The sequence below is a fragment of the Dendrobates tinctorius genome, unplaced genomic scaffold, assembly GCF_039654945.1.
Source record: "Dendrobates tinctorius isolate UK_male_01 unplaced genomic scaffold, ASM3965494v1 ptg000019l, whole genome shotgun sequence".
In the NCBI taxonomy this organism is placed as follows: domain Eukaryota; kingdom Metazoa; phylum Chordata; class Amphibia; order Anura; family Dendrobatidae; genus Dendrobates; species Dendrobates tinctorius.
Window position 1 is genome coordinate 66,224,607 of NW_027361687.1, and position 26,416 is coordinate 66,251,022.

The 26,416-nt window shown below is 44.9% G+C and overlaps 1 protein-coding gene across 1 annotated transcript in view; it reads right to left on the reverse strand.

Annotated features, from left to right (window-relative positions):
* Positions 1-25,531, reverse strand: part of LOC141083021 (high affinity immunoglobulin gamma Fc receptor I-like) — a 62,414-nt gene extending 36,883 nt beyond the window's left edge. Inside the window, exons 1-5 of the mRNA XM_073567162.1 lie at positions 25,466-25,531; positions 24,704-24,724; positions 16,929-17,186; positions 6,821-7,081; positions 1,961-2,257 (exon numbers count right to left, since the gene is read on the reverse strand). Of these exons, the coding sequence (XP_073423263.1) occupies positions 1,961-2,257; positions 6,821-7,081; positions 16,929-17,115 (745 nt within the window). The 5' untranslated portion in view covers positions 17,116-17,186; positions 24,704-24,724; positions 25,466-25,531. The remainder of the gene's footprint in view (positions 1-1,960; positions 2,258-6,820; positions 7,082-16,928; positions 17,187-24,703; positions 24,725-25,465) is intronic.
* Positions 25,532-26,416: the final 885 nt, after the last annotated feature.

Below are 26,416 nucleotides of genomic sequence, written 5' to 3' on the forward strand. Positions count from 1 at the left end.
ACCAGGTACTTGCGGTCAGCGTCTTGTGTCTAGAAGAGACAGTGAAAGTAGAAAAATAAATGTGTACTAGAGAAGGAAACTGAAAAAAATGTGTTACAGAGAATAGCACTTTGAATTGAGAGTTGCACTTAGAATTAAAAATTTTAGATAGAATTGTTTGTAACGTTCAAGATGAGTACCTCCTATACTAGGAAGATTAGTATAAGAAAAGTTTGTTATGCATTACAAAATTTTTGTATGTTTCTTTGCTGTCTGCTTTGTTGTCTTGCAGCCCGCGGACGTGCTGTGTTTAACGGGGGGTATGTGGTGCCCCTGAGGCTCAGTCGCCACAGAGGTACTGCACCTTCTCCTAAGGTGTAGTGCCCCACCACCTAGTGAAGTTGGGAACTCCTTTCCACACTCCAACACCTGCATCCCACACACAGGATAGTTCAGCACTGACCACATTGCGACTCCATGCTTAGAGGGTAGCAGAACACCTTTCGTGGGTCCTTGCTTCGTAACACAAGGTGTGCTGGGAGGTGGGTGGAGTTAGAGCTAAAAGAGTGGGAAAGTTTAGAATTACAGATCAGTCTGAGGGTTCAGTCTGGAGATCAGTCTGACAGAAGGTCAGTGAGGAAGGAAGCCACTTGGGAGGAGTGGGGATCCCTGGAAGAAGGGATGGAGGAAGGAGTGCTGCAGCTGCCTCAGTGACCTGAGCCAGCTGGCACAGGAAGGGAACAGAAGGAGAAAGACGTAGAACTGCAAACTAAGCTTCCATAAGAGAGAGAAGGAACAGCGCGGAACGAAGGTGTAGGAGAACATAGAGGAGTTGTGGGATGGAAGAGGAACCCTGCCTATAGGTTCTCAGCGCAAGGTCAGGGCCCGGTTCCCGAGGTTGTATGGACACTTACGGTTCTGCAGCAGACACCGGTGGAGTAGTTGGCTGTAAATGCATTACTCCCATACAAGACTTGGGGCACAACAGCATCTGTATAGGGAGCCGGGACTCAGGATAACGGGAGTCCCCGAAGTAGGCTACAGCTGTTTGCCTGCCGTACAAGGAGAGTTGTTAGGAACATCTGACAGGAGGAACTTCAGAGTACCACGGTACTGGAGCTCTTCACACTAAAAGGCGCAATAGAGTAGTCGTTCAGGAAAGGTACATGTTGGCGGAGTGTTGGAGAGGAGAACCCTGACTTGCCCGGGAGGTTGATTGAGTCTCTGCCCCGGAGGACACTGCACGGAGGCAGGCACCAGTGTGTACCACGAACTGTGAGTAAAGCTTTGGAACTACAAGCCCTGGTGTCTTCCAGTCATTGTGCGCCAACACCAACAGCACCGCTACATCTGGGTATCATCCTTTACACTACCTGCGCCTATACACTGCCCTGGGGTTACAGCTTCACCTCTGGGGAGCTATACCATCTATGTTGCAACACACCATCAGCTCCAGAGGATCTGCACGCAGTGTTGGCTTAACATCTTGCTTGCCAAACACCACAGGTGGCGTCACAAACTATTCCATTACACCATTACATTTCCCCCATTACTTGGGCGCCCAGGGCCACGGACCGGGTCACCGCTGCTGTGACACATCCCACCGACACCGGCCAGGTACCGAGTACCCCACGGCCCTAGGAGGGCGACCCACATATAATCACCATAATTATTTCTGGGCAAAAATGAAGGTAGAGGGAGGCTCTGTCAGGATGACTGAATGATCGCTGTATAAGAATGTAGCGCAGCACTCAATGACAGACTGTGGTGCTACAAGCAGAGACCCGACAACAGGTTAAACAAGAGAACTATTACAAAAGGGCTATAAGATCGCACTACAAAGGAGTCAACAAGGATATAATCACCATAATTACTGTATTTCTGGGCAATAAAATGAAGTTAGCGCCATAAAATACAACATAACATCATGAATATACTCTTTTATAAAATACTTTCAACAATCACTGATAGTCCCACTCACCACGCTCTCCGATCCTGTTCACTGGCATAGTCAGGGTTGTGCTCGCCTTCTTTATTCTGTAATTAGATGTCTGAACTTCACATTTATAATCCCCCGAATCGCTCTGTTTTGCGGACAGAATTTCATATTTATTGACCAAGCTGAATTCCTGAATATTCTGTCCATCTCGGTAAAAGGCAAAGTGTAGCTCTGTGGCCTGCCTGTGTGGACTTATCCTTGTGTGACATGTCAGGGTCACGTAGTCACCTTCTTTCACTAACTGTGGGCTCAGACTTATTGTTGGAAGTGAGAAGAGTTCTAGAAAATAAAATCAACACGAAGAAATGTGACCGCTCATATGTAAGCTGGAGAGACTAGTTTACACAATATGTTCTAGGCTACGCTGCACATCATATGTACGTATTAGCAAAAGTTGAAGTCAATACTAAATATTTTTTTACAGGTGCAAAAAAAAGTTGATTGCTCAAAAGGTATGTGCAATGTTTTTTTTCTCTAAAGTGATTTTTGATTGACAAGCTGATATCCACTGGCTTTACTCAAAAGATGTTGGATGCCCTGTTAGCTTTGTCTAATGACTACTAAAGTAGTAATAAAATATATGAAAAACATTTCCCGTACTTGGTTTCTTAAACCACTTAACACTGAATGACATTTTTATCCATCATGATTATTTTTTAATTGGTGCTCTATGATGGATGTCTCCATCATGGCGATCACTTGGGTACTACTTCTGTACTCATCTAATCAGCTGCAGGAGCTTGACTGATCTACATAGAGCATTTGGTTAAAACACTGATCCCAGCAGAAGCCATGGTGAATAGTCAAGGTGGTGCAAGTCGATTCGCACAACCCACAACAGTAATCTCTCCTCTTTGGACAGTAACCATGAGGGCCATCTCTTAAATGGTGTCATCCGTAGACCTTCTGTAGAATAATGCTGGCCTGGCATGATGGAAAAGGGAGATTGCATCAGGCTAGCTAATAAAAAGATGACATGCCATCAGGTAAGAGGCGGGTCTCACGGCTCATGGGGTCAATGATTACTGTTGTGACCAACAGTTATGTGCATTGATTCGTACCGGCTCTAATCTATAGTGAATAGTTGAGGTTGACGGTATGTGTACCCTCTGTTAGACCCTCTAAATGAGCTAATGAAAGTTAATAACTTGCATTTGCTCCAAAATAAAGTGAGTCTGCAATATAAAAGCCATCACGCAGCTATATGAATCAGAGGCGTAGCTAGGGTTTTGGTTTGGGGGGCGCAAAACTTCTCAGTGGGCCCCTAGCCAGGTAATCCAGATTACAACTATGGGGGTGCACCCTAATAGTGGAGGAGAACCTCAGCAGATGACTGCACTGTTGCTGAAAATAATCTCTATATAAAGACCAATATTAATATTACCGCCATTTAGTGACCATAAATTGTTAAATACCAGTCCTACAGAACATATAAGAGATCACAGCACAGTTACAGATAATGACTTATCGCTGATATTCTTTCTGATGGAGTCGTTCACTATTCACATCTTTTCCATCTGACCCAGACCGACATGACTGCTTCTCCAGCCAGGACTCGGCTGCAGAGATTACAACAAAGACAAATTTCACTTCTCACATTTTCAGCACTGTCTCCAATGGGACTATTCCCAACCTGTACAATCTCCTCATCCTGCGGATACCCCAATGCTGAGTCGCCTCTGCCGTATGTGTCCCTATTACTGCACCTATTGTATGGCACTATGTGCCCTCTAAATTCTAAAGCAACTCTCTAGAACATACTAATGCCGGGTGCAAGTGCCCTAGAAAACAGTGCCCACATTTTGTCCCCTAAAAAGTAATATTGCCCTGTGTCTGCCCCTTTGACAGTCACAGTAACCTGGGTTCCCCTATAACAATATGTAAGCTGGAGAGACTAGTTTACACAATATGTTCCCCTATTCACAGTATGATGCTCTCTTATACACAGTCTAATGCCCCTTCACTGTATATAAACTGACTACTTAATATCCCCCACACTGGTTAATGGCTCCCACACTGTATGATGGCCCCGTCACTGTAATCACCACACTGTATGATGGTTTCCTAGATAGCCTCCATATAGCATAATACACTAGATAGTCCTCAATATAGTATAATGCACTCCCTATAGGTCTCCATATAGTATAATGCACTCACCATAGGCCGACTCTATATTGTATAATGCACTCCCTATAGGCCTCCATATAGTATAATGTACTCACCGTAGGCAGACTCTATAGTATAAAGTACTCCCCAAAGGCAGACTCTATATTGTATAATGCATTCCCCATAGGCAGACTCTATATATATATTATAATGCACTCCCCATAGGCCTACATATAGTATACTGCACTCCCCATAGGCAGACTCTATATTATAATGTACTCACTATAGGCAGTCTCTATATTGTAATGTAGCCCCTAATATAATGCACCCCCTATAGGCAGGCTCTAAAGTGTAATGCAGCACCTAATACAATGCCCCCATCGGCAGCCCCTAATTTAATGCACCCCCATAGGCAGCTTCTATAGTATAATGCAGCCCCTAATATAATGCACCCCCATAGGCAGCCTCTATAGCATAGTGCACCCTGAAAGGCAGATTCTATAGCATAATGCATCCCCATAGGCAGACTCTATACAGTATAATACACCCCCATAGGCAGCCTCTATAGTATAATGCACCCCCATAGGCGGCCTAAATAGTATAATGCACCCCCATAGGCAGACTCTATATCTATAGTATAATGCACCCCCCATAGGCAGCCTCTATAGCATAATGCAGAATGCTGCCCCATAGGCAAACTCTATAGAATAATGCACTCCACCATAGACAGACTCTATAGTATAATGCATCCCCATAGGCAGACTCTGTAGCATAATGCACCCCCCATAGTGTCAGGAACAGCGGAACGCACTAAATAAATAACAAAGTGCGTTCGCCGCTTGGGGTCTACCGTGCAGAAGGTGTTAACACTGCTGCTGAATAATGGCGAACACTAAATATGGCAGTATTATTGCACGTGGGTTGGACGTCACCCGATGTGCGCTGGGCATACTCTGTTGGCTTCACAGAGACGCCAAAGGCATTAACATAAATACTGAGCCTGTTGGACTCACAGGTCTCAGAGAAGTACACGCACGGTATGTGGTCACAGGAGCTGAACCCTAGGCAGAGGGTCAGAGTCCGTCTAGACCTACTGTGCGTGCGGCGTTGCAACTGCGGACACAGAGAGGAGCTGCAGACTGCAGAGCGGCGACAGACACTGCCGCTAATCAACAATGCCCGGTAGCAGGCGCACTGCCGAACGCTAGCACTGTGGAGGATGCTGTTGTGGCTTGTAGCTTGCCACTGGCTAGCGCAGACTCTAAAGCTAATACACACTCGTAATATCAGAGGAAGGGGATCTTAATGAGTCATTTACAGGTTCATGCATCCATCATCATTCACACAGTAGCAACTAGAGACTATACTAGCGCATGGCCTAGCGGCCATGCGGACCTTTTATAGCCGTGCGCTTCCGGGACCTTCCAGATCTCTGAGATGGACCAACGAGGTCAGGAGAATGACCTGAGCATGTGACTCCCGATCTCCAATGGGAGATTGTCTCGTGAGCATGCCCAGAAACACGACGAGAAGACAGCCTCTGCAGTGTTTTGCTGCAAAGCAGCCTGCATTGCTATTGCTGACCCAAAGGTGGCAACAGCCAGACCTACAGAGCAGCTCTGGGCAGAGCGTCTGGGACGCTGAGACTGCTGAGCAATTTCCTCAGCGGTCGACAGACTATGAGAGACCGCAGAAAGTGATGCTCTGGATTCCTGCTGAGCCGCTGCAGGAACCAGACGCCTAATACATAGGCAGCCTCTATAGTGTAATGCAGCCCCATAGGCAGCCTCTATATTGTAATGCACCCCCATAGACAGCCTCTATAGGGTAATGCATCCCCATAATCAGCCTCTATAGTGTAATGCAGCCCCATAGGCAGCCTCTATAGTATAATGCACCCCCATAGGCAGCCTCTATAGTGTAGTGCACCCCCATTGGCAGCCTGTATAGCATATTGCACTCTGATAGGCAGCCTCTATAGTGTAATGCACCCCATAGGCATCCTCTACAGTGTAATGCAACCCCATAGGCAGCCTCTATAGCATATTGCAACCCCATAAAATAAAAAAACACCTCTCTTCCTCTTGGTTCCTCCACTGCTCTGAGCTCCCGCACATCTCCGACAGCGGTCACTGAGTAGTGACGTCAGCCGCTGACAGGGGGATGATGGGAGAGGGAGCTTAATGCTCCTCTCATCAATACGGTCAACTGTATTGGCATGAAGCCGATACAGCTCAACCTGCTATGACGGACCGGAGCGCACTGCTGGCACGAGGGGCCCACTGCTGGCATCAGACCCCCCGCCTTCTCAGGAGCCTCATAGCGGCAGGGTGGCAGGGCAGGGAGATCGATTCTCCCTGCTTTGCTGCACAATGTAACTGTATTGGCGCGATGTGCACGCCGATACAGTTACAGTAGCGTAGCTCCGGGTGGGCCCCCTCAGAGCGCGCGGGCCAGGGTGACTGCCCCTTCTTCCCCCCGGTAGCTACGCTACTGATATGATTGGAAAAATAGAATAAGTATGCTATTTTTTGCTTTTCAGATTTAGAACATGCTGTAAGAAGGCCTCTTATTTAGCACTAGTCTTAAAAACAGTGACTGTGGCTCTGCCTTGTGAGCATCAATGTCTGCTACTCTTTATGGGATGTGCTGTAAGAGCCTGATGGTAGAGATCCTATTTTTTATCAATTGTAATATTTTGCCTTCACTCCAAAATAGAAATTAAGCATATTTTACCTTGAACGGAAACAGAGGATTCATCTGAATGCTGATAATATAATAGATGATGGTTGACCTGCTTTGTGCATTTATATTTGCAACTCAATGTCATGTTGACATTCTCGATGTGTAATTCATCTTCAGAACCCCAGCCTTTAATAACTGCATTATTCTTGTAAAATATAGTCTGCTTTGCTGGATGGCCAGGGTAATGGCGGCACCTAAGGATGATGTTGTCTCCTTCATAAACATTAGGAGGCGTCTGTAAGATGACATAGCCTAAGAGGAAAGATAATGTGTTTTTAGTAAAATTCATTTCACTATAAGACTGAAACATTCTCAAAGACTGTTTTGGAAAACCTCTTTCCATATCAACTCCAGTGCCATTATGATTTACTAGATTGGAACAATTGTGTCTCTTAAGGCTCCCATACACATTAGACTAGAGAGTTAAGTCGATAGTCTGTGCATAGGCCATACAGATAATGTCATGGGAGATAAAGGTCTGACACGCCTGATCTCTGACTGCCATCAGCAGAGATATTTAGCTCTCGTAGAGAACACAGAAACACTCGGCAGAGAGAGCACTCTTGTGTATGGGAGAGTTGGGCAAGACAGCTGCCAGTCCGAACAATTGTCCGACAGCTATAGAAAGCATATGGTGGAGCTTTACTCTTAACCCCTTCATGACCCAGCCTATTTTGACCTTAATGACCAGGCCATTTTTTGCAATTCTGACCAGTGTCTCTTTATGAGGTAATAACTCTGGAACGCTTCAACGGATCCTAGAGATTCTGAGAATGTTTTTTCGTGACATATTGGGCTTCATGTTAGTGGTAAATTTAGGTTGATAATTTTTGCTTTTATTTGTGAAAGAAATGAAAATTTGGCGAAAAAGTTGAAAATTTCGCAATTTTCACATTTTGAATTTCTATTCTGTTAAACCAGAGAGTTATGTGACACAAAATAGTTAATAAATAACATTTCCCACATGTCTACTTTACATCAGCACAATTTTGGAAACAAATTTTTTTTTTTTGTTAGGAAGTTATAAAAGTTACAAAACCATTTTTTTATGGACCACGTCACATTTGAAGTCACTTTGAGGGGTCTATATGGCAGAAAATACCCAAAAGTGACACCATTCTAAAAACTGCACCCCTCAAGCTACTCACAACTATATTCAAGAAGATTATTAACCCTTCCGGTGCGTCACAGGAACTAAAGCAACATGGAAGGAAAAATGGACATTTTAATTTTTCCAACAAAAATTTTCTTTTAGCATCAATTTTTTCATTTTTACATGGGTAACAGGATAAAATGGATCCTAAAGTTTGTTGGTCAATTTCTCCTGAGTACACCGATACCTCACATGTGGTCATAAACCACTGTTTGGACACACGGCAGGGCTCAGAGGGGAAGGAACTCCATTTGACTTTTTGAATGGAAAATATGCTGTAATATTTAGCGGTTGCCATGTCGCGTTTGGAGAGTCCCTGTGTGCCTAAACATTGGAGCTCCCCCACAAGTGACCTCATTTGAGAAACTAGACCCTCCAAGGAACTTATCTAGATGCATAGTGAATCCCCAGGTGCTACACAAATTGATCCATAAAAAAATACTTTTTTTCACAAAAATTTTCTTTTAGCCTCAGTTGTTTCATTTTCACATGGGCAACAGGATAAAATGGATCCTTAAATTTGTTGGGCAATTTCTCCTGAGTACACCGATACCTCATATGTGGTCATAAACCACTGTTTGGGCGCATGGCAGGGCCAGAAGGGAAGGAGAACCATTTGACTTTTTGAATGGAAAATTAACTCCAATCGTAGCGGAACACATGTCGCGTTTGGAGAGCACCTGTGTGCCTAAACATTGGAGCTTCCCCACAAGTGACCCCATTTTGGAAACTAGACCCCCGAAGGAACTTATCTAGATGTGTGGTGAGCACTTTGACCCCCCAACTGCTTCACAGAAGTTTAGAACGCAGAGCAGTGAAAATAAAAAATCATTTTTTTTCCTCAAAAATGATTTTTTAGCCCACTATTTTTTATTTTCACATGGCTAACAGGAGAAATTGGACATCAAAAGTTGTTGTGTACTTTGTCCGGAGTACACCGATACCCCATATGTGGGCAGGAACCACTGTTTGGGCACATGGGAGAGCTCAGAAGAGAAGGAGTGCCATTTTGGAATGCAGACTTTGATGGAATGTTTTGTGGGCGTCATGTTGCGTTTGCAGAGCCCTGATGTGCCTAAACAGTAGAAACCCCCCACAAGTGACCCCATTTTGGAAACTAGAACCCCCAAGGAGTTTATCTAGATGTGTAGTGAGCACTTTGAACCCCCAAGTGCTTCACAGAAGTTTATAAACGCAGAGCCATGAAAATAAAAATCATTTTTTTTCCTCAAAAATGATTTTTTAGCCCGCCATTTTTTATTTTCCCAAGGGTAACAGGATAAATTGGACCCCAAAAGTTGTTGTCCAGATAGTCCTGAGTACGCTGGTACTCCATATGTGGGGGGAACCACTGTTTGGGTGCACAGCAGGGCTAAGAAGGGAAGGAGAGTCATTTGACTTTTTGAATGGAAAATTAGCTCTAATCTTTAGCGGATACCATGTCGTGTTTGGAGAGCCCCTGTGTGCCTAAACTTTGGAGCTCCCCCACAAATGACCCCATTTTGGAAACTAGACCCCCTAAGGAACTGATCTAGATGCATAGTGAGCACTTTGAACCCCCAGGTGCTTCACAGAAGTTTATAACGCAGAGCCGTGAAAATAAAAATATTTTTTTTCCTCAAAAAATGATTTTTTAGCCCGCAATTTTTTTTTTCACAAGTAACAGGAGAAACTGGACCCCAAAAGTTGTTGTCCAGTTTGTCATTAGTACGCTGGTACCCCATATGTGGGGGGACCACTGTTTGGGCACACGTCAGGGCTTGGAAGGGAAGTAGTGACATTTTGAAATGCCGACTTTATGGAATGGTCTGCGGGCGTCATGTTACGTTTGCAGAGCCCCTGCCTGATGTGCCTAACAGTGGAAATCCCCCACAAGTGACCCCATTTTGGAAACTAGACCGCCCAAGGAACTTATCTAGATGTGTGGTGAGTACTTTGAACCCCCAAGTGCTTCACAGAAGTTTATAACGCAGAGACGTAAAAATAAAAAAATCATTTTTTTTCCACAAAAATAATTTTTTTAGCCCCCAATTTTTTTTATTTTCCCAAGGGTAACAGGAGAAATTAGACCCCCAAAGTTGTGCAATTTTTTCTGAGTACGCTGATACCCCAGACTTTGATGGAATCAATGGTGGCGCCATGTCGCGTTTGGAGACCCTCTGATGTGCCTAAACAGTGGAAACCTGTCAATTCTAACTCCAACCCTAACCCCAACACACCAGTAACCCTAATTATAACCCTAACCACAACCCTAACCCCAACACACCCCTAACCCTAATCCCAACTCTAACCCTAACCACTAGCCTAACCCTAATCCCAATCCCAATCCTAACCCACCCCTAACCCTAATCTTAACCCTAATTCCAACCCTAACCCTAATCCCAACCCTAATTCCAACCCTAACCCTATTTCTAACCCTAACCCTAATTCCAACCCTAACCCGAATTCCAATCCTAACCCTAATTCCAACCCTAACCCTAATCCCAACCCTAATTCCAACCCTAACCCTATTTCTAACCCTAACCCTAATTCCAACCCTAACCCGAATTCCAATCCTAACCCTAATTCCAACCCTAACCCTAATTCCAACCCTAACCCTAATGGAAAAATAAAAATATTTTCTTTATATTATTTGTCCCTACCTATGGGGGTATTAAACGGGGGGTTTATTTACTTTTTTTATTTTGATCACTGTGAGAGTTTATCACAGTGATCAGAATAAATGAACGAATCTGCAGCCGGCAGATTCCAGCTGGCGCACTGCGCATGCTCCCACCATTTTCCAAGGTGGCGGCGCCCATTATCTGGGACGGCGGGATACCAGGATGGCCAGAGGGACATCGGAGGCACCGTGGAGGGTGAGGGGGGTGATCAGAAGGTGGGAGCGGAGAGAAAGGGAGGGGGAGCAGATGATGATGGCGGTGGCCGATCGACGCCGCCAGTCGGTGTGGGGGGGGTCTGATTGGTGTCTCCAGCCGTGGCAGATGCTATTGCAGCATTGGTCATGGTTGGATTGTAATATTTCACCAAATTTCATTGGTGAAATATTACAATCGCTCTGATTGGCTGTTTCACTTTTAACAGCCAATCAGAGCGATCGTAGCTACGTGGGGGCTAAGCCACCCCCCGGGGGGAAGTAAAAAAGGGTCCTTTGTGTGCGGGTCGGGTGACCTTTCAGTGACCCCGGTCACCGTCTCACAGGAGGGCTATGAATTCATGACGCCACATGGGCGTCATTGGTCAGATTGGCACGACTTTTCATGACGCCTACGTGGCATCAAAGGTCGGGAAGGGGTTAAAGATCATCGTGCGCTGTTGAAGTAGGAGGATTAATGGATTAATGTATACCACAAATTCCAATTATCACGTGAGCATATTTGTCATTTCATATTTAAGAGATACTGTCAGTTATGATCATCATGCATCAAATATAGGTGATACTTTATTCCAAACCGTTTTCTGAAATCTCACATGACCTTTCAAAGATTGCATTCGCACCTTGTAGTTTAGTATCCTTTACACATCTTATAAGTCTGCTAATTGTAAGGGACCAGCCCTGATGACGGTGCATAAAGATTTACAAATGACTAGTGATGAGCGAGTATACTCGTTGCTCGGGTTTTCCCAAACATGCTCGGGCGATCTCCGAGTATTTTGGCATGCTCTGAGATTTAGTGTTTGTCGACGCAGTTGCATGATTTGCGACTGCTAGAAAGGCTGAATACATGTGGGGATTGCCTGTTTGTTAGGAATTCCACACATGTATTCAGGTTGTCTAGCAGCCGCAAATCATGCAGCTGTGTTGACAAACACTAAATCTCCTGAGCGTGCTCGGGAAAACCCGAGCAACGAGTATACTCACTCATCACTACAAATGACACAACATTAAAGGTTTCCCTATGATACTAAATTCATCTACTGTGTTTTCAAAGTTTCCATCTTTCTTAGGCCGGGGTCAGACTTGCGAGAAACTCGCACGAGTCTCGCATCTTTATACCTGGCACGGCCGCCGACACTCTTGACTGGAGCGCTCAGCTGCATAGAAATATATGCAGCCAAGCACGCTTGTCCAGAGTGCCGGTTGCAGTGCCGGGTATTAAGATGCGAGACTCGTGCAAGTTTCTCATAAGTCTGACTCTGGCCTTAAAGGGAGTCACTCAGACTGACCTGATAGTACAAACTAAGCGCAGAGCCTTATAGGAGATTAGGCCACTGTAAAGATCACACCTAAGTGTTCTAATCACTGCCTCTGTTCTGCACAAGATAAAGTTTTATCAAATATGTTATTAGGGTACTCAATGCACCCTGCCTGTGGCCAAGAGTTCCAGTGCACTCATTTTCCATAGCCCCACCTGCTTCACTGATGAATTTGCCTGGCGCAAGCATTGACTGCATAGAAACTTTTGGCAAGTCAATAATGTCAATAACCAGTGATGGAGACGGGACATGAAAAACAAATCAGTGAAACAGTGCACTGAGCATCTTGGCTACACCAAGAGTGCACCAAGCAACCTAATTGGCCTATATAATTAAAAGAACCTGTCATCAGGTATTTCCTATATAAATGAAATTCACCACATTTAAAGGGGTTTTCCAGGACTTTAACATTGATGGCTTATCCAACACACCAAACCCCCGCTGATTAGATGTTTTCGGTGTCAGCAGAGGCTAGAATTGCCCAGTTACAGAGCTACTGTATATAGAACAGTTCTGTGGACTGTATAGTAGCTGTTCCGGGTACTGCACCTTCACCACCTACTCAAAGCAATCAGTGGTGGATGTGCAGTACCCAGCCATGTCCACTATTGCGTCAGCCGCTGCCGACATCGTTAACAGCTGATCAGTGGGGGTGTTTTGTGTCATACCCCCACGGGTCAGACATTGATGACCTATACTATCCTATTCTTGCTGCACTGCTGACCTGTCTGGGCCACAGATCCCTGGCCTCAGTTGGTACCGTTGCTGCAGGCCGCATGCTGGGATGAGGGGGTGTCCTGCGGTGCTGAGAGTGCCCGGTGGTACTACGGGGGTGTCCTGTGGTCCTGCCCAGTGCTGCTACAGGTGCTGCCGGGGCTCTGATGACATTTTGTGAAAGTCCAGATCCTCGGCAGTTCCATAGTTTCCTGTGCGGTGGACTCCGGGAAAATGGCCGCCGGGGGCGGTGCATGCGCAGATGGAGATCTCGGCATCAAGATCTCAAGAGATAAGATTTCATAGCACCGCTGGGCACCTGCAGCACCAAAGACACCCGCAGTAGCATCGGGCAGCACCGCCGAACACCCCCGTAGCGCCGCCGGGAACCCGCAGCACCAGAGACACCCGTAACAGTGCCGGACACCCGCAGCAGCACTGGACACCGCAGCAGCACCAGACACCCGCAGCATCGCACCGCACATCGAAACACCCCCTCATCCCAACCTGTGGCCTGCAGCATCACCCCACTCCTGCCTCCTCCAGCACTAACACTGGGACCCCGCTTCACCGCAGCCACCACCCCCAGTAAGCAATAAGTTGCATGGATTATAAGAAGCACCACCATTTTATTAAAAAAAAACAATTCCTATTTTTCGCCTCAAAATTTGTGGTGCATCTTATAATGCGGAGCGTCTTATAATCCAAAAAATACAGTATATAGTTGATTTATATTAAAGGGAATCGGTCACCTATTTTTTCGACTATCAGCTGCCGACACCGGCATCAGGGGCTTATCTATAGCATTCTGTAATACTGTAGCTAAGCTCCCTGTTAGCGTGGGTGGTCAGGAGCCGGAATCTCCAGGAGTGGACCCTCTGGACCGTGACACCGAGGGGCCCCGGGCGAGCTGCCAGGTGGAACCGACCCCTATGCAGGGACCGTTAGAAGCAGGTCCAGGGGTTCGAGTACCACGGTAGCCGGTACTGAGAGGGGCGGCTCAGGATGGACTGGAGTAGGACAGTGGGACTGAAGTGTAGATGACAGAACAGAGTTGGAACATAGGAGACAGGAATAAAGGAGGACAGAAGGACTGGAGCAGGATGGAACTGGAACACCGGAGGCAGGACTGGAGTAGGACGACTGGAGTAGGATGGCAGGGCTGGAAAAGGATGAAACAGGAACACCGGAGGCAGGACTGGAGTAGGACGGCAGGACTGGAACAGGATAGAACAGGAACACCGGAGGCAAGATTGGAGTAGGACGGCAGGACTGGAACACGATGGAACAGGAACACCGGAGGCAGGACTAGAGTAGGACGGCAGAACTGGAGCAGGACGGATCAGGAACACCGGAGGCAGGAGACGGAGGAAACAGGAACACTGTATCAGGACTGAGAATAACTGTTAGCGAACACAGAAGACAGACTGCGAGGCTGCTGCAGGAAACACTGAGGATGGCACTGAGAGACTGTAGAGAGCACAGGAGGAAGCAGGGCCCAGTGTGCAAAGTAACACAACGATCAGGCGCCTCCCTCAGGGGGAAGCGGCCTGATATAGCCCCGTCTGGTCTGCCATTGGTCCAACGGTGCTTTCGAGTCAGGGCAAAGCCGGAGCACAAGAAGCAGCAGGGAGCCCGTCAGAGGTGACCGTCGTGGCCGTTGGTTGGAGTGAGGCTGCGGTGTGGGAGCGGAGGCCAGCTGCGGCATGGGAGCAGAGGCCGGCTGCGGCGCGGGAGCGGAGGCCGGGTGAGTATGACGGAGTGGTGTAACACCCCGATGTAACCTGAAAGAGAAGAAAAACGAGTTATATTATACTCACCCAGGGGCGGTCCGGGTCAGATTTTGGTCCGAGGGGTGTCGCGGTCCGGTCTGGCGCCTCCCATCTTCTAACGATGACATCCTCTTCTTTGCTTCCCATCGCGGCTCCTGCGCAGGCGCACTGCGCTGCCCTGCAGTGCGCAGGCGCCGGACCTCTCTGACCTTTCCCAGCACCTGTGCACTGCAATATTCTGCTCTGCCCTCAACAGAGCAGAGCAGTGCACCTGCGCAGGAGCCACGACAGGAAGCAAAGAAGGGGACGTCATCGTTAGAAGATGGGAGGCGCCGGACCGGACCACGACACCCATTGGACCAAAACTGGACCCGGACCGCCCCTGGGTGAGTATAATACAACCCCTGGGAAAAATTATGGAATCACCGGCCTTGGAGAATGTTCATTCAGTTGTTGAATTTTGTAGAAAAAAAGCAGATCACAGACGTGGCACAAAACTAGTCAATTCAAATGGCAAATTTCAGGCTTTTAGAAATACTAAAAGAAATCAAGAACAAAAAGTGTGGTAGTCAGTAATGGTTACTTTTTTAAACCAAGCATCGGGAAAAAATTATAGACTCACTCAATTCTGGGGAAAAAATTATAGAATCACCCTGTAAATTTTCATTTCCAAAACTAACACCTGCATCAAATTAGATCTGCTCCTTAGTCTGCATCTAAAAAGGAGTGAGCACACCTTGGAGAGCTGTTGCACCAAGTGGACTGACATGAATCATGGCTCCAACATGAGACATGTCAATTGAAGCAAAGGAGAGGATTATCAAACTCTTAAAAGAGGGTAAATCATCATGCAATGTTGTAAATGATGTTGGTTGTTCACAGTCAGCTATGTCTAAAATCTAGACCAAATAAAAACAACATGGGAAGGTTGTTAAAGGCAAGTATACTGGTAGACCAAGGAAGACATCAAAGCGTCAAGACCGGAAACTTAAAGCAATATGTCTCCAAAACAGGAAGTGCACAACAAAACAAATGAGGAATGAATGTGAGGAAACTGGAGTCAATGTCTGTGACCGAACTGTAAGGAACTGCCTAAAGGAAATGGGATTTACATACAGAAAAGCTAAGCGAAAGCCATCATTAACACCTAAACAGAAAAAAATAAGGTTACAATGGGCTAAGGAAAAGCAATCGTGGACTGTGGATGACTAGATAAAAGTCATATTCAGTGATGAATCGCGAATCTACATTGGGCAAGGTGATGATGCTGGAACTTTTGTTTGGCGCCGTTCCAATGAGATTTATAAAGATGACTGCCTGAATAGAACATGCAAATTTCCACAGTCATTGATGATATAGGGCTGCATGTTAGGTAAAGGCACTGGGGAGATGGCTGTCATTACATCTTCAATAAATGCACAAGTTTATGTTGATATTTTGGACACTTTTCTTATCCCATCAATTGAAAGGATATTTGGGAATGATGAAATCATTTTTCAAGATGATAATGCATCCTGCCATAGAGCAAAAACTGTGAAAACATTCCTTGAAAAAAGACACATAAGTCAATGTCATGGCCTGCAAATAGTTCGGATCTCAATCCAATTGAAAATCTTTGGTGGAAGTTGAAGAAAATGGTCAATGACAAAGCTCCAACCTGCAAAGCTGATCTGGCAACAGCAGTCAGAGAAAGTTGGAGCCAGATTGATGAAGAGTACTGTTTGACACTCATTAAGTCCATGCCTCAGAGACTGCAAGCTGTTATAAAAGCCAGAGGTGGTGCAACAAAATACTAGTGATGTGTTGGAGTTTTTTTTGTTTATTTGTTTTTCATGATTCCATAATTTTTTCCTCAGAATTGAGTGATTCCATAATTTTTTCCCCTATGCTTGGTTTAAAAAAGTAACCATTACTGACTACCACATTTTTTGTTCTTGATTTCTTTTCGTGTTTCTTAAAGCCAGAAAGCTGCCATTTGAATTGACTTTAGTTTTGTGCCATGTCTGTGATCTGCTTTTTTTCTACAAAATTCAACAACTGAATGAACAAGGCCGGTGATTCCGTAATTTTTGCCAGGGGTTGTATAACTAATTTTTCTTATCTTTTTCAGGTTACATTGGGGGCTTATCTACAGCATTACAGAATGCTGTAGATAAGCCCCTGATGGCGGTGGCGGCAGCTGATAGTCGAAAAAATAGGTGACAGATTCCCTTTAAGTTTTTATTGTATATATAATGCAATATACTGTTTTAGTGATAATGACCATTGCGGACTTCCAGTTTGGTAGAGTCACTTCGATCAGTAATACTCGTCTGGCATTGGTAGTTTCCACTGTCTGATGTTAGTGCAGATGATATTGTAAATATTTTCTCAGAGTGTATCCAGTAATCATTTTTAAACCAGTAATATGTGACATTTCCTTGTTCAGTTGAATCCAGATAACAGGTCATCTGTAGAGTCTCTCCTATGAAGATCTTATTCAAGTCTGGGTTAAAAGTCACCACCGGTCTGACTACTGTTCCTGTAAAACAATAAATGGACATGGCCATGTTATTGACATACAACTAAATAGAATCCTATAATACTGCCCCCTATAGATAGTCTGAAGGACCTCCTAATGCATCATTATAATAACTTTTTTAAACCATGATTTTTCCCTACCATTAGTTTTCTTTTGTCAGTTCTGTTTGTATTGGGGTCATACATTCAAAGGGAATTTTCAGTTAAAACTCTGCGCTGCCGCAAGGATAAATTCCAGGAGATTGTCATAGCTTCACAGTGGCTTTATTCAAGCCATAAATTGAGCCACCCCGCCGCGCCAAGGCAATCTCATGTGGGGGGTCCTACTCTACATTTTTATTATTCACTGTGCCATTACGGCCTCCTAGATATTTTAAAAGCAAGACCATATCAAATGCAATCCGTACCTGAGGCATATCTGCATCACTCCCGTACAGCCAGATGAAGCAAGTGCAGATAAAGGCCAACCAGGTCTGAACATAGACATCTCAGGTTTGACCTCCACACTGTTGTGAGTTCATTTTTCCCTTCACCATTGAGGTCTGATGAACTCCCTCCTCTGGTGAAGGAAGGTAGTGAGGCTGATTACCAAACACCTGGGCAGCTAGATGATGACTGGGTGGCTGGAACTGAGAACTGGATATAAGGCAGCCGAAGCCCTTCTGCCTTGCTGGTGATCCTGCTGGATTCATGGAGACCAGTCTTATTCCTGCGTCTCAAAGCTAAGTTTTTCTGCGCTGCTTTGTACACTTCAGTTTTGTTTTTGTTTTGCCTTGTTTTTTGGGAGTTCTGCCATCCCCGGCCGGGGGTGAGCTGAATTCCATTTTTGTCTCTGATCTGTTGATCTTTTGCTCTGTCTTCAGAATATACCTGAGTGCTGATATAGTCTTTTGGAGCCTAGCGACTTCAGGGCCTGTTTTTCCTATCAGCCGTTTGCACATTTTGGATAGGGTTTTTGCGGATGGCAGACAGCGGCTTTCCTATCCTGTCCTATTTAGCTTGGGTCCCATCATTTGCTCAACCTATCTTTCTATCTGTGTTAGTGTTTTCATCTTGCTTCACCGTCATTGTATGTTGGGGGCTGCCTATTGCTCTGGGGTCTGCTCTGGGGCAGTTTAGTTTTTCCCCTTTCTGTCTTTAGGCTATGTAGTTCTCCGGCTGTGATCGAGGGGTCTAGGGCACCGTAGGAACCCCCCACGGCTACTGCTAGTTGTTGTGGATAGGTTCAGGGGTCTGCAATCCGATAGCTGCCAACCTCTCTGGTTTTTCTGGACTTAGCTAGTATTTTGTTTTTTCCTCCTTCGGTGACTCATCGTAACAGAATCACCAGCCATACCGCAGATCCTAAGGTACTCAATAGCAGGAGAGAATTATAAAAAAAAAAAAAAAAGTGTGTCAGAATTTATTTTTTTTTGTGCATATTTTTTCCTCTATATCTCTGAGGCCAAAGGGGGAATTTTTCTCTCAATGGAGATGAAGCAATTGTCTGATCGTGTAGAGCAGCTCGCTGCTGAAGTGCGGGGAATTTTCGCCTATCTTGCTCATTCACATGCTGCTGAACCAAAGATTTATACTCTTGATGTGTTTTTTGGGGATCGGTCTAAATTCTTGAATTTCAAGAATAATTGTAAATTATTTTTTGCCTTGAAGCCTAACTCGTCGGGGAACTCAGCGCAGCAGGTTAAAATTGTCATCTCTTTGCTGCGCGGCGATCCCCAGGATTGGGCGTTTTCTCTGAAACCTGATGATCTTATTCTGAATAATGTGAACGCATTTTTTCAAGCCTTGGGGTTGTATGATGAACCTAATGCTATTGATCAGGCTGAAAAGACCCTGTTGGCATTAAGCCAAGGTCGGGATTCGGCAGAGTTGTACTGTCAAAAATTCCGAAAGTGGGCGGTCCTTACTACCTGGAATGATTGTGCCTTGGCAGCCATCTTTCGGAAGGGTTTGTCAGAAACTGTAAAAGATACTATGGTGGGATTTCCTGTTCCCTCTGATCTTGACGATCCTATGTCATTAGCCATTCAGGTGGATCGGCGTTTATGTGAACGCAAAACTGCACGAGAGATCTTGCCACCTGTTGAACAAATGTCTGAACCTATGCAATGTGATAGAGTTTTGTCTAGGGCGCAACGTCAGGAGTTCAGAAGGCGTAATAAGCTGTGTTTTTTTTGTGGAGATGCCTCGCATATTATTTCTGTCTGCCCTAAACGAGAGAAACGTTGTGCACACACGCTTTCTGTGGGTGGTGTTCAACCTAGGTTTCTTCTGGCAATTACTCTGATCTGCTCCCTGTCCACATTTTCCGCCAAAGCTTTTGTGGATTCAGGAGCAGCTCTGAACCTGATGGACTTGGATTTTGCTAAACGTTGTGGATTTCCTATGACACCTCTGCGGACGCCTATCCTTTTGAGGGGTATTGATGCTACTCCTTTGGCACAGAATAAACCTCAGTTTTGGACCCAGGGGGTAATGCGGGTCGCCCCAGACCATCAAGAAAATTGCAGATTTTTGGTGTTGCATAATTTGCATGATACCATTGTTCTGGGGTTTCCCTGGTTGCAAATCCATAATCCAGTTCTGGATTGGAAATCTTTGTCTGTGGTGAGTTGGGGTTGTCGGTGTGCCCTTAGTGATGCTCCTGTTTTCTCCACCTCTCCCCAGTCGCATGATGTTCCTGACTATTTGGCTGACTTTTATGATGTATTTAGTGAGAATGAGTCTGCGTCTTTGCCTCCTCATAGGAGTTATGACTGTGCAATTGAGCTGAACCCGGGGTGTAAATTCCCCAAGGGTCGGCTTTTCAATTTATCTGTACCCGAGCACGAGGCTATGCGATCCTATATTAAGGAGTCATTGGAGAAGGGTCATATTAGACCATCCTCTTCACCCTTAGGTGCTGGGTTTTTTTTCATGGCTAAAAAGGATGGTTCATTAAGGCCTTGTATTGAATATCGTGCCCTCAACAAAATTACTGTTAAATATCAGTATCCATTACCCCTGATTTCTGATCTATTCTCCAGAGTTAAAGGTGCTTGCTGGTTTACCAAGCTTGACCTCAGGGGGCATATAATCTTATTCGCATTAAGCATGGGGATGAATGGAAGACGGCGTTTAATACTCCGGAGGGACATTTTGAGTACCTGGTGATGCCTTTTGGGCTCACTAATGCCCCTTCTATCTTCCAGTGCTTCATGAACGATATATTCCGAGACTTTGTGGATAAATTTTTAATTATCTATCTGGATGATATTTTGATCTTCTCCAAGAATTGGGACTCTCATGTGGAACATGTTCGGACTGTGTTCCGGATTTTGAGGGAGAATTCCCTGTATGTCAAGGGATCAAAATGCCTTTTTGGGGTACAGAGGATTTCATTTTTGGGATTTATTTTGTCTCCGTCAACTATTGAAATGGACCAGGCCAAGGTACAGGCCATTTATGATTGGGTTCAGCCCACCTCTTTGAAGGCCCTCCAGAAGTTTTTGGGTTTTGCTAATTTTTATCGGAAATTTATAGCTAATTTTTCTGGTATTTCCAAGCCATTGACTGATTTGACTAGGAAGGGTGCTGATGTGCTGAATTGGTCTCTGGAGGCTGTTTCTTCCTTTCAGGAGCTGAAGCGAAGATTCACTTCTGCTCCGGTTTTGCGGCAACCTGATGTCTCACTCCCGTTTCAGGTGGACGTGGACGCTTCTGAGATTGGTGCAGGAGCGGTGTTGTCCCAAAAAGATCCTGTGACATCTAAAATGAATCCTTGTGCTTTCTTTTCCAGAAAGTTCTCCCCATCCGAACGTAACTATGATGTGGGGAATCGGGAACTGTTGGCCATGAAATGGGCATTTGAGGAGTGGAGACATTGGTTCGAGGGAGCTAAACATCAAGTCGTGGTCCTTACTGACCACAAGAATTTGATTTACCTGGAGTCGGCCAAGCGCTTGTATCCTAGACAGGCTAGGTGGGCCTTGTTTGTCACACGTTTTGATTTTGTGGTCTCTTTTCTTCCGGGCACTAAGAATGTCAAGGCAGACGCCCTCTCTAGGAGTTTCCTTGCTGATTCTCCTGTTGTGACTAAGCCTGCTACCATCTTAGGCGAGGGGGTAGTTCTTTCTGCCATCTCGCCCGATTTGAGACGTGCTCTGGAAGAGTTTCAGGAGGACAAACCTGAGCGTTGTCCCAGTGGAAAGTTGTATGTTCCTGACCAGTTGAGGAAGAGAGTGATGTCTGAAGTTCATTGCTCTGCATTGGCTGGTCATCCAGGTATTTTTGGTACTAGAGATCTGGTGAGTCGGTCTTTTTGGTGGCCCACCTTGTCTCATGATGTCAGGAATTTTGTGCAGTCCTGTGGGACTTGCTCCCGGTCTAAACCTTGTTCTCGCTCTAGTGGGTTGTTGATGCCTTTGCCGGTGCCCAGGAGGCCATGGACCCATATTTCAATGGATTTTATCTCTGATATGCCTGTCTCTCAGAGAATGACTGTTATTTGGGTGATTTGTGATAGATTCTCTAAGATGGTCCATCTTGTACCACTCCCTAAGTTGCCATCTTCCTCAGAGTTGGTGCCCTTGTTTTTGCAACAGGTGGTTCGCTTGCACGGGATTCCTGAGAACATTGTATCTGACAGAGGAGTTCAGTTTGTGTCTAGATTTTGGAGGACTTTCTGTTCCAAGCTGGGAATTCAGTTGTCCTTCTCCTCTGCGTTTCACCCTCAGACCAATGGGCAGACGGAGAGAACAAACCAGACTTTGCAGTCGTATTTGAGATGTTTTATTTCTGCCGATCAGGATGATTGGGTTTCATTTTTGCCCTTGGCCGAATTTGCTTTAAATAATAGAGCTAGTTCTGCCACTTTGATGTCACCTTTTTTTTTGTAACTTTGGGTTTCACCCTCGATTTTCTTCAGGGCAGGGGGAGCCTTCTGCCTGCCTAGGTGTTGACACTGTGGTGGAGAGAATGCATCAGATCTGGGACCAAGTAGTGGATAAGTTGTCTCTCTCCCAGGAAAAGGCCCAGCGGTTTTCCAACCGGCGTAGGACCGTTGGTCCCCAGTTTAAGGTGGGTGATGGTTTGGTTGTCATCAAAAAATATCGCTATGAAGGTGGCTTCTCCTAAGTTTAAGCCTAGATTTATTGGACCTTACAAGATTTTGGAGATTATTAATCCGGTCTCTTTTCGGTTGGCTCTTCCTGTCACATTTAAAATTCATAATGTGTTTCATAAGTCCTTGTTGAAGAGGTTTGTTGAACCAGTAGTTCCTGTGGTGGCACCTCCTGACCCTGTATTGGTTGAAGGTAACATGGAATATGAGGTAGAGAAGATACTGGATTCCCGTCTGGCTAGACGGAGACTCCAGTATTTGGTTAAGTGGAAGGGGTTATGGTCAGGAGGATAATTCCTGGGTCTCTGCCTCTGATATTCATGCCGAAAGATTGGTGCGTGCCTTTCATCGGGCTCACCCGGATCGCCCTGGTGGCATGGATGAGGGTTTGGTGACCCCTCCTCAAGGGGGAGGTACTGTTGTGAGTTCATTTTTCCCTTCACCGTTGAGGTCTGATGAACTCCCTCCTCTGGTGAAGGAAGGTAGTGAGGCTGATTACCAAACACCTGGGCAGCTAGATGATGACTGGGTGGCTGGAATTGAGGACTGGATATAAGGCAGCCGACGCCCTTCTGCCTTGCTGGTGATCCTGCTGGATTCATGGAGACCAGTCTTATTCCTGCGTCTCAAAGCTAAGTTTTTCTGCGCTGCTTTGTACACTTCAGTTTTGTTTTTGTTTTGCCTTGATTTTTGGGAGTTCTGCCATCCCCGGCCGGGGGTGAGCTGAATTCCATTTTTGTCTCTGATCTGTTGATCTTTTGCTCTGTCTTCAGAATATACCTGAGTGCTGATATAGTCTTTTGGAGCCTAGCGACTTCAGGGCCTGTTTTTCCTATCAGTCGGTTGGCACATTTTGGATAGGGTTTTTGCGGATGGCAGACAGCGGCTTTCCTATCCTGTCCTATTTAGTTAGCTTGGGCCCCATCATTTGCTCAACCTATCTTTCTATCTGTGTTAGTGTTTTCATCTTGCTTCACCGTCATTGTATGTTGGGGGCTGCCTATTGCTTTGGGGTCTGCTCTGGGGAAGTTTATTTTTTCCCCTTTCTGTCTTTAGGCTATGTAGTTCTCCGGCTGTGATCGAGGGGTCTAGGGCACCGTAGGAACCCCCCACGGCTACTGCTAGTTGTTGTGGATAGGTTCAGGGGTCTGCAATCCGATAGCTGCCAACCTCTCTGGTTTTTCTGGACTTAGCTAGTATTTTGTTTTTTCTTCCTTCGGTGACTCATCATAACACCACACATTGCCTGACCAGGAAACACAGATGAAGGGCGATGCAGGCTCAGACACAGGTGCACAAATTAAATAAAGCCTGGGGCAGGGTGGGGATGCTGTGTGTGTGCACAGCAGCCTAGATCCATCACAATGAACACAGCAAAAAATGGCGAACTTAACCCAGCGCGCACGGCAACAGTGGTAACCACAAACCAATATGCAACAAAAAAAGAGAGAGAAGCCAGCGCTGCTTTGGTTAGAACGCATAACATGAGGTGCATATGCACATATTAACATCTAACTGTATTCAAAATGAGACATTTGGCAAAATATTGATCAATAAATTGAGCCACCCCGCCGCGCCAAGGCAATCTCATTTTGCTAAATATCTCATTTTGATTACAGTTAGATATTATGTGCATATGCACTTTATGTTATGCGTTCTAACCTCAAGCGGCGCTGGCTTCTCTCCTTTTTTTGTATGTTGGTATGTGGCTGACCACCACTGTTGCCATGCGCGCTGGGTTATGTTCGCCATTTTTTCTGTGTTCACTGTGATGGATCTAGGCTGCTGTGCACACACACAGCAGCCCCGCCCTGCCCCAAGCTTTATTTAATTGTGCACCTGTGTCTGAGCCTGCATCGCCCTTCATCTATGTTTGCTGGTCGGGCAATGTGTGGAGGTTAAACCTGATATGTCTATATTTAGACCTGGTTGGCCTTCATCTGCACTTGCTTTATCTGGCTCCATGGGAGCGATCCAGAAATGCTCAGGTACGGATTGCACTTAAAGTGGTCTTGCTTTTAATGTATCTAGGAGGTCGTAATGGCGCAGTGTTTATTAAAAACGTAGAGTAGGACCCCCCACATGAGATTGCCTTGGCGCGGCGGGGTGGCTCAATTGAATTGATCAATTTTTTTGCTAAATATCTCATTTTGAATACAGTGAGATATTATGTGCATATGCACTTTGTTATGCGTTCTAACCTCAAGCGGCGCTGGCTTCTCTCCTTTTTTTGACAACATGTATGCTCTTATCTCATCCTAACCAGGTGAGCAATTTTCTTGATATATTTTCTCCTTTGTAACGTGGATAAGACCCTATTGCGCTTTTTTGTCTCCCCATTCCTTTGCAATAACTGTTTGTATTGGGAACATTTAGAAATATCATTCATTAGTATAGACAATAAAAAATGCACTTACCTGCATATTCCACGATTAATACTGAAAAAAAAAAGAAGTGCATTATAATATTGCCCCCTATGTACAAGAATACAATACTATAACACTGCTCCTATGTACTATATAAGAATATAACTACTATAATACTGCCCCTATGTACAAGAGTATAACTTCTATAATACTGTCCCTATGTACAAGAATATAACTAATATAATACTGCTCCCTATGTACTATATAAGAATATAACTACTATAATACTGCTCCTATGTACTATATAAGAATATAACTACTATAATACTGCCCCTATGTACAAGAGTATAACTTCTATAATACTGTCCCTATGTACAAGAATATAAATACTATAATACTGCCCCCTATGTACAAGAATATAACTACTATAATACTGCCCAATGTACAAGAATATAACTACTATAATACTATTTAAACCTCACATGAGAGATTACATTTCTTGTGGTGAAATCTGGAGTTTAAGTTTAACGGTAGTAATAATGGAGATGCAATATGTTTCAGCAACTGTTACAGGAGATGGTGCACAAAAATTTGCTCTTTGTTCAGTAGGTGAAGGAATGGCTTGTATTCCACCAATTGTTAAAATATAATTTAGGGGATTGCCTAACTTTTTTTTACTGCTCAGTCCATGTTCTCATATTGTGACACATCCTGAAAAGCACTAATCTTTTAGTAATCATTTGCAATATTTGTGATTATGTTGCTGCATCAAAGTTAAATGGTTCATAAAGTTGAAAAATTATACTTACATACAATCATGAGTAGTGATCTCACAACCATGGTGACTGCCATAAGCTTGTTTGACGCAGCCTGTCTGAAAGAATGAGCTGGAATTTTGCTGTATCCTTCTTGTGTTTTTTTTTCTTTTTTTCTGGAAAGGAGGGGTGTTTGCAGAGATGGAGCACAGGGGTTTGTGAATGCTATCAGAGAAATTTGACCTTGAAACTTTAGCAGTTCCAAGGTCCAAAGTGTGTATTTTGATGAAGCACAATCCTCCTCATTGACTGCATGCATTGAGCAGATGTCCCATCTGGCAAAAAAAAGAGTCAAGTGTGGAATGCTGCTTATTAAAAGTTTCTCCAAAAATTTCCATGACTCTGGTTCTTTGATATTCTGTGACTAAGTCAAATTGTTATGATCCCTCAAAGTGAAACTAACTAAAGGAAAAAAATCTGAACGTTCTCTTTTTATGCTGTTGTGAATATCTGAGTGTCGCGACTCTGTTGTCGGGTGTCCCGGTGTGAAGGGTTAATACTAAAATCAGAGCTGAAGTTTCGTTTTATCCATTTTTTCGGAAGGTTTCATTTCTCCGTTTTTGTTGCTGTAAGATAAATTTTGTAATTAGGTAAAAGTTCAAACTGTCATGAAACCAGACTGTTCCCATCAGGTGCAAGATAAGGGAGGCGGGGTGTAGAACTCTGAAGAATATGCTATTTGGATACGGACATATATGTAGTTTCCGGTTTTCTTGCAATATTATTGGCTTATAAAGTGAAATGATGCTATAGGTAGTTGAGAAGTTTGCATAATTAAGCAAAAGATTATAAAAGAAGTGACTAAAATAAAGGGGACTGGTGATCTGTCTTGATCCTCCCGTACAGAGACCCCCGTCTCCGTGTGGTCATTTGAGTTGCTAGCAACACTCTGTGGAATAATTTGGATGTCAGTGGCTCAACCGTGAATGGTTAATTTAGCCCTCCCTAC